The sequence below is a fragment of the Geospiza fortis genome, unplaced genomic scaffold, assembly GCF_000277835.1.
Source record: "Geospiza fortis unplaced genomic scaffold, GeoFor_1.0 scaffold514, whole genome shotgun sequence".
Taxonomy (NCBI): Eukaryota; Metazoa; Chordata; class Aves; order Passeriformes; family Thraupidae; genus Geospiza; species Geospiza fortis.
Genome location: NW_005054715.1, coordinates 51,608 through 60,776, shown reverse-complemented (window position 1 = coordinate 60,776; position 9,169 = coordinate 51,608). Strand labels below are relative to the sequence as shown.

The window sequence follows — 9,169 nt, the reverse complement described above, 5'->3', positions numbered from 1 at the left end:
CTGTGTAAAATATTGATTACTGATCATTGGGTTTAGCTCTGGAGAAGCCCTTGCTTTGATCCTGAGGGTGAAGAAGGCAAGTTGGCCTTTGGGGAGGGCCCTGGGCCAGATCTGGCTCCTTCCTCCCGACTCATGGGGCAGGTGCCACCCATCTCCCAGTCAGACACAAAGGGACTGACCTACAGCCCAGCAATTCCTCCTGCTGACAAACCATGCTAGTGACAAAAGCCTGATCCTCATCTTTGTATGGAGCAGGCTGGGCTCTGACCTGCAGGGCTGAGGGCAGGGGCTCCAGGGGCTCCCCAAAACTCCGAGTCCTGGTCACACTCCCTTCTGGAGAGCCTGGGGCCCAGAGCCCAGCTGATCTTTTTTGGAAGTTATCTGGCTGGCAGTTAATGGTTATAGTCACTAAAATCTGTGCATTTTCTTCCCTCATTTTTACTGGGAAGCCTCAGTGGGGTTTCAGCCCATAAGCAGACATCCTAACAAAAGCTGGGAGTTATCTTTCCTTCAGACTTCACTTTACTCAAGACAAGGTAAAGTCAGCATGCCCTGGTGGTGGCCACCTGGAGAACACCTGGTCCAGCCAAAGAGGGGACTCCACAACCTTTCTGGGCACCCTGTGCCAGTGCTTGGCCGCCCCCACAGTGACAGAGTGTTCCCTGGTGTTCACAGGGACCCTCTTGCGTTCCACTTTGTGTCCATTGCCTTTGCTCCTGCCACTGGGCACACAGGAGCTTTCCCCACCCGGTTCACTCCATCCACACCTCCATCCACCTGGTACCTCTCTCGTTGGGATTCCCAGCTCAAACCTGGGTCTTCACTCCTGGTGGCAAAACTGCAGTGGCAGCAGAGCAGCAGAAACCTAAGGTTAGTCCCTTCCTTGGGCCAAAACGTTTCGCTTTTCCCAACTCCCAGTCCTCTCCTTGCCTTTACAGCCTTGGAGGAAAAAGACATTTTACACTGAAATAGTGATTTAACTGATGACCTGATCCCCTCCTGACTTACCTCCTGCATGCCACCACTCACCAGCAGGCAGACAGACAGAAATTCCTCCAGGTGCCAGAGAAGCAGCTGCTTCCCAAGATGGAGCATTTCACAGACACTGGGAAGGTGTTTTGAGGGAAAAAACAGTGCAGTGCTTAATAATGCATGCCTGTTTAAATGGATCCTCAAACACAGTGACAGACCCAAACCCCAGCAGCAGGAGCAACCCAGCAGGGCAGGGGAGCAGCTTTTGCTCCAGGCTGGGAGGTGAGGTTTCACTCAGGATCTGTTCCTTTGACTGAACTATTTATGGTTCTGCATTCGAGTTGCTATTTTATTATTTTTGCATAAACTTTCCGAGTCTAATTGGGGAAAGCTGTCAATTAGTGGTTTACCTCATTTCCAAATACTCACTGTTTGCAGCAGTCTGAGTCAGAATGAAGATAAACACAGAAAAACCTGATAAACAGACATTGAATTACTTAGATCTTTCTGAAACAACACCCAAAGTACCAGCAGACAAAACAGAAAATGAATGAGGTATGCACTTCTCTGTCCCAAGCCCTAAAAACCAGCAGCTGAAGTGCCACAGCTGGAACCTCTCTGGGCTGAGGGATCCACAGGGAGGGTGCCATGAGGCAGCAGCAATGCTGTGGGAAGGACACTCTGGGCTGCCTGTGGGATGGAGCTTCAGCAGGAATATCCTTGCAGTTTCCCAGAAGAGCAGCCTAAGGGGAAAGCACTGCAAAGGAGAGCTAGCACGTTGTTTGGACTAACTGCTTCATGCCTCGCACACAGCTGTGGGCATGACACACATCTGGAAATTCTATGACCCAGCATCAACAGCTGAACTTGCTGGTGTGGCTGTTTGAACTCCCCACTCCTGCCTTGAAATCAGCCCTCAAGTTTGTCACAGGAACGCTGGGTGAGGTTGCAGGAAGCAATAAATAAATCTTTCCAAATCCTGGGTGAGGCAGAGAATAGAGCAATGTGGGAAAGCAAAACCGTGAAAAGGAGAAAAGGAATGAAACCAGGTGTGGAAACCATTTCCATTGATCAGGATGGAGATACGGCCACAAAACAAACATTTTAGCAATGTTCTGCTGTGTGTCTCCTTGGAGAGAAAATGGATTTCCTCCATCAAAGGGCACAGCTACTCTCAAACGCCCAAAAATAAGTGGTTTACAAGAAAAACAAAACTTCGCTTGTGCCAAGTTGCAAACCTGCATGTGGTGTTTCTATGTCATTATCTCCTTGGACAGTTAAATACCCACAGGTTTTCCTGGGTTCCAGTACTCGTCAGTCATTTTCCATTGACATTCCATTTCAGCCACAATAAATGAATCCAGCAGAGCCACAAACACTGTTGTGAGAATTCCAAAAAGCATCAATGCTATGGAAAGTTTGCTCAGCTAAAGAAAAAACCAGCACCAATTACAGCAGAGAACAGCAGTCAAAGGGGCACAGAATCTGTGTTAAATGTTTGCTATGCCTGCTTTTCCCTTGCTTTCAGAGAGGAAATGAGAATATTACAAACTCCAGGACATTGATTTTCCTCTTAGGAAGTGTAAGAACAAAATGTTTTTTCAAGAACCTTTCTTGCCATGTGACATAATCCCAAATAATTTTTAAATTAAAAATATTTTAAGTTTTTCAACTCAGAAATGCAAATTTTTCTTTTTGTAAAAAGTCATGTTACTGTAAAGTTGAGATTCAAGAAAAACTACCAGACATCAGACTTCCCTGAAAGTAAAAAAATCAGTGATTGAAGTAAAACCACCATTAATAGTTCACTGAATGGCATTCGTTACCTGTTCTGCATCCAATATTCAAGCTGCAAGTTCAGCAAACACTTGACTTTCAACTTGATTAGTGTCTCCTCAACCATACTAATACAGAAAATTATGATGATTTTTTACTTCCACCCTAAAAGACCTGGTCCTATTAAACTTGAGTTTATCCAATCTACCTGCAAGTGATGCTTATTTTTGTACACAAATTACTGTCAACCTCTATATATCAGCAAGAAAAACTAAACCCGAAGAATGAAAATGAAGCACGAGGATGTCACTAGTGTTTATATAAAAACATTTCCTTTAAACAATTATTAAGAGGTTAAGTAATTTCAAAACGACAGTTTGGAAATAGCTATGTTGAAACGTGAACAAGCACATAAAAACCCTTAATTCTCCCTGGATTAGTCAGGGGAAACTGATTTCCTATAAAATAACTTACCTCCTCCAGAGCACACCATCTAACAGCAATGCAGGAGTGAGAAGAGAGTATAAAGAGCACTCAGAACAACACCAATATTCCAGTGCATATTTACTACATCTCTTACCTATGAAACAATTGACAGTTCCAATTCCAAATTACAAGTTTCTAATAAAATACCAAACGTCAGTAGAATCTGTTCACTTCTTTGCAGAGGAAAGTGCTGCTGCAGTCACAGAGACATAGGAACATTTATTGAACATCTAAGGCCACAGAAGTGACAATTTCAGCTGCTGTCTGAAGAATCTACCACACACAACACAACTCCTTGCTGCAAACAAGAGCATCAACCGAGCAGCTTAAGAAGGGGTGTGCAGGGCTTCATCTTGGACCCCATTTGATGTCTTTGACACCATGAAATTGCCTTTTCAGAGCATGGTTGTCTGCCCACTCAGCATTTAGAAAGGAGTCGTCGTCCTCCTCCTCCAGTTTCTGTGGCAGAGAGGGGAGGGAGGCAGTGAGGGCACAGCCTGAGCTCTGTCCCGTCAGAGCAGCCCAGCTCTGGGCACCAGAGGAACACCCACCTTCAGCTCCTCCTGCTTCCTGTAGTAGTACAGCATCATCTCCTTCTGCTCCTCGTGGCTGATCACGGGCTCCCGCCCCGGGGCTCCCTGTCCTTTCTGCAAGGGAAATTGCAAATGATGCTGGTGCCATTTGTCATACAAAGGAGAAGCTGCTACACAGAGACATCAAAACCTTTCTTCAGACAACTGGATTTAATAAGGTCCCTCAGCACAGGAAAATAAATGCTGAGAAACTGTGGCTGCATTCACAGAACCACAGAATGGTTTGAGTTGGAAGGGACCTTGAAGATCATTTAATTCCATCCCCCTGTTGTGGGCAGGGACACTTTCCACTGTCCCAGGGTGCTCCAAGCCCCATGCAGCCTGGCCTGGAACACTTCCAGGGATGAGGCAGCCACAGCTTCTCTGGGCAACCTGGGCCAGGGCCTCAGCACCCTCACAGGGAAGTGAGGGCTATTTTTTCATCTCTGTGTCTGAATCATGCTGTCAATTCTGCGGACATCAATGGAAGATGCAAACAGGATTAAGTCTATTTGACATAAATTTCCACTTTAAAAGATATAATAAATCTGTTTTAAGGTCACTCTACGTTTCTCTTTAGCTCCCCTACTAATACAGACACAGCATGGCATAGGATTCAGTAAAGCAGGGAAGTAAGGGAGTTACAAACCACTACAAATGAAAGGAAATTTCTTATCCAGGCCACTGTGGCCCTGGAAGAAATCATGGGCAAAGCAGAAAACACGTGCTGTCAGCAAGTGCAAGCACAGCATCTTACACAGAGATGGTGGATGCTCTCGAGAACAAACGGGGACTTGGATGCTCTCGAGACAAACGGGGTCTGGGGCAGTTTGGGCACAGAGGAACCCCTGTACTGCCCTTGCTCTTTGAGCAAGTCCTTCAAGTAATTAAGCAGACAGCATTCCTGGAGCCCACACTTCAGGGGATATTGAGATGCCACACCATTTCCCAGTAACCCTGGGAGGAAAGGGAAAGCAAATCTGGTCTTCTAAATAAATCACCTAAACCACATAAATCACCTGACTTACCTCTCAGGGATGCACCGCAGAACCCACTGCAGGTGGCAAGATTTGCCATAAAACTTCCCAGTTTGTATTCCCTCTATTCTTTAAATACCTCCTTGTTGTACTTCACAAAAACACCATGGAGCAAGAAACAGCAACTACAGTATGTAACTGACAGGCTAAAGAGTTACTGAAGAACAACTCAGAGTATAATCCATTCAAACCTTAAAATAGATGCAGAGTTTTAAGATGCTCAAGCTGGAACTAATCTAATCCATTTTATACTCCTATGGATAGTTCTCTTCCACAGAGAACAGCCAACCAAGGGTGAGGAACTTGCAGAGCAGTCTCCCAGCAATACTCACTTTCTGGATCTTGACAATGATGGTTGTTTTCTCATTTTTGCCTACATAGTCGGAGAGCAACTTTGTTTCTTCTAACTGCTTTCCTGCCCACCACAACTGTGCTTCGGATTCTTTTATAACTTCAGTTCCAGCCTGTGACAAAATAAACAAGGTGAAGAGTTGGAGGGTGTTGTTTCTTGGTTTTTGTTTTTTTTTTTCAAAACCAGATTTTTTTCCAGGGGAAAAAAAAATCTTTCTGGAATTCCTAACATGAAGTGTAATTTTACACTCCTACATCTTTCTCCTCATATTCATCTATGGCATTTTTATTTATATTCCATTCAATCTTGATCTAACATAAACGCTTTGGGACACAAATTCTCCATCCTGAAGGTGAAAACAACTTTCACTGATAAGATGAGGAACAGCACAGGCCACGTTTAATCCAGGACTACACACAATGGGAATACATTACTGCTTACATGAGTTCCTGACAAGTCTTCTTTATCTTCCAACTCCATCCTGATGGGATCATGCGGAGGCAATCCCATGGGATACACGATCAGAACAGCCCCTCGGAGCTGCTCCAAGGCATCTGTCACCGTCTCCACACCAACACACACACCGGCCTGAACTTGTTTCTGAAACACACACAGGGATCAGTGGCAAGGCAAGCAAACCTGCAGGAAGAGTGGTCAGGTCAGAGGTGAAGTGATGGGACATCTGAGCAGAGCCAACAGGCTGCACAAAGACATTAGGAGTGCAAATCTCCTCACTGGAATACTGACTCGGGAGTACATCTCTCACCTTAGGGCCCTCTGTTTAGCCTGGTTAGTGGGGTGGGGGAGAAAACAAAAAGGGGAGATCTTCACTGAGCTGTGAGGAGACAACTGTCCCTGGAACACAGGACTCAAACCAGGACACGTGTGACCACAAACACCAGACAGGGCTGCTGTGGCTCCAAGCACTTGTGACTCATGAACGTGATTCAAGCAAGCAAAATTCAAGTGAGGGATAGAGAAGGGGATTAAAACTTGAGAAAAAAATAGAGCACATGTGAGCAGAAGTGTAAAGCTTGGCAAACTGCACAGCTCATGCAGAGAACTGTAAGAACAAGTACTTGAGATCATTCCAAACCCTACTGCAAGGATAAAGGAGAAACATGACACATCTGGAAGAAAAGAAGTAAAGGTCTTCCCTGCAGATTTAACAGTTTCTCAAGTGCTAGGGTAAGGGAATGTTGCCTCCTTGTGGACGTTCTTGATCTGGTTAACTGGCCAGTACAACCCCAAATACACAGGCATGTTTCTTTATTTTGTCATTATAAAGTGGCAAACCAAACAAACCACTTTCCAAACTATCCTTAACTCCATCCATAAATATTACTAAATTTGTGTTTCACAGTCAAACGAAGGCTGAAACACCACAGAGAGCACCTACAGGTTTGGCAACGTGAATTTGAATGCCTGAGAGCACATCAGGGCAAACCTTGTGCTTGTCTTTGAACACACGCGCACTCAGCAGGACTGCGCATGACTGCAAGTCAATCCAAGGCCTAAGCCCTGCTCCTGGATCCCTGGAAGTGTTCAGGCTGCACTGAGCTCTGAGCAGCCTGCTCCAGTGGAAGGCATCCCTGCCCATGGCACTGGGGCGGCACTGGAGGAGCTTTAAGGTCCCTTCCAAACCAAACCATCTGTGATTCTGTGATAACCTAAGAGATTATAACACATTTTTCAATTAATTATCCATAAAAGTCAAAACACTTCATTAACTCCAAGAACAGCACAGAATGCAGTTAATTTTTCACCAGAAGGCACGACAAGCATTCACCCAAAGAACACAGCAGTAGCAAATTGCAAGGATAAAACTGAATGTGATTTAATGGTTCCACATGGGCTGGGCTGCCAGCATTCCCTTGGAGTTTGGATCTGATTCCTTAACCTGTTGAACCACTTGCCAAAAGCCTTAAAGAAAAACATTAACCAAAATGTCAGGTTTTATTAGACTATTCACATCACTTCATGGCATTTCTCAACAACTATCAGCTCTTGCATGGAAAAAACTCTGATTTTATTTAAGATGCCCGACTCGACAGCACTTATTAGGAAAGCCCCACACATCACTTGAGGAAACTTACCTTAGAGATCAATGCCTTGGCTTCTTCTATTGTCTTCTTTATAACTTGCTGCATTTTTTCATTTGGAGCTAAAAGTAAGAGACACGTCTCACAGTCTATGCTTACTGTAAAGAAACCAAGCACACATCCTGTGCAGACTCTACTGTGAGCAAATGAAACGGTATTGTATCATAAAGCAGTTATACAGTTCATTCCTGTATTTCCTACTAACTTAAGAAATCAGCAGTATTTTTCCTGGGACAAACAAACTGACTTTTCCCAAAGCCATGTGACTGACATTTGCCCCTGGATCCCTGGAAGTGTTCCAGGCCAGGCTGGACAGGGCTTGGAGCAGTGTGGTCTAGTGGAATGTGTCCTTGCCCATGGCAGGGGAGTGCAAGTGGATGAGCTTTGAGGTCCTTTCCAAGCCAAGCTATTCTGTGATTCCATGGTTCTACGATCTGAACTTCATTTGGGACAAAAGTCCTCAGTAGAAAGCAACAACCATAATCCCATACCCTCCCCAACAACCCAAGGCTCCTTCCCTGCTGGACTATTGTGGGCTGTACTGGCAGACATGCCTTAACTGGGCAAAACAGCTTGCAGCTTCCTTTTCTAATTGAAATCTCAATCTAACAACTAAGACAGTTTCACAAACACACTGTACATTTCATATCACAGTTATCTATTTCTATCTATCTATTTCATATCACAGCTATCTATTTATTAATGCTATAAAAAGCCTGTCCTCAAAAACAAAAATCCAGCTAAACCATACTCATTCCCAGCTTACGTCCCACTTGGGTGCATCATCTGATAGCACTTGGTTTGGGTTACATACACACCCTGTTCCATTTTCTAACTTTGTCAATATCACAAGGCTAAATTCCCACTTACAAAAACATGCTTGGTGAATCTGAACCCCAGTCAAGGAGAAAAAGGGAGAAATATTAAAAAAAACAACCCTTAATGTATCTTGAGTCCCTGGGGAAACCCAGTTCTTAAGTGTACATTTACAAATGGGGAGAGCAAACTGAACTGGAACAGTCAAACTTGCTCCTGGTGATTGTTTATGTGCTGAAGAGAGACACTGCTCTTTAGGCTTGTTAATCAGCATTACCCCAGATTCTGACCCAAGACAGAATTCCTGTGTGTGGAACTTACAGTTTGGCTACCCAATTCCTGAGTCAGGGATGTGTTGCTCCCTGTGATATTATGGATTGTCTGTGCCTGAAGGGAAAGAACAAGCACTGACATTTGACTTACCAAATCCATTTCTTCGCCCCAGTTCATCCTTCCTGAAGACGCTTCCGCCGCTTGGAACACACTTCTCTGCCCACTCGTCCTTTAACTTCAGCTCTTCGATCTGCTCCTCTGTCAGTCCTTGCATGTTGTAAGGTAAGGAAATACCATGCTCTGCCAGCTCCTCCATCTCTTCAGAGAGTTTAGAGAAAAATATTAAAAGTCTCCGTTACTATAGTCCATTTACAAAAGCCTTTCACATGATGTACATGCAAGCAAAACTTGCCCCTAGCTTTTAGTTTCTAAATAGGTAAATATAAGGAATAAAGAATAAGGGATATAAACAGACATATATAGATAGGGATGGTGTAATTATGTTGAAATTTATACATTTTACATACCCATAAAACAATGTAGCAAATGACATGTGCAGGATGCAAACCCTCATGGTATTTAGTGGCCATAAACCGTTTCTTTTTGGTATTTCCCTGGTTAGATTTTTTTAGATTTCAGAGCAGCGTCAGTATGGCCTCAGACACCCCACAAACACCGTGGCTGTTGCACAGCAGGTGTGGGTGGGCTGCAGCCCCGGGTCAGGCTTACCTGACAGCAATCTCTGCTCTCACAGCCCCACGGCAGGGCAGGAAATGTTTTTTA

General features: G+C 44.5%; 1 protein-coding gene across 1 annotated transcript; it reads right to left on the bottom strand.

Moving 5' to 3' along the window:
• Window positions 1–3,063: 3,063 nt before the first annotated feature.
• On the bottom strand, window positions 3,064–8,879 carry CFAP298 (cilia and flagella associated protein 298). The gene is made up of 6 exons (XM_005430940.2): window positions 8,537–8,879; window positions 7,292–7,359; window positions 5,637–5,795; window positions 5,176–5,307; window positions 3,786–3,881; window positions 3,064–3,693 (listed from the first exon to the last, which is right to left on the bottom strand). The coding sequence occupies exons 1-6, from the start codon at window positions 8,700–8,702 to the stop codon at window positions 3,583–3,585; spliced, it is 732 nt and encodes a 243-aa protein (XP_005430997.1). The 5' UTR covers window positions 8,703–8,879; the 3' UTR covers window positions 3,064–3,582.
• Between the last annotated feature and the right edge of the window lie 290 nt (window positions 8,880–9,169).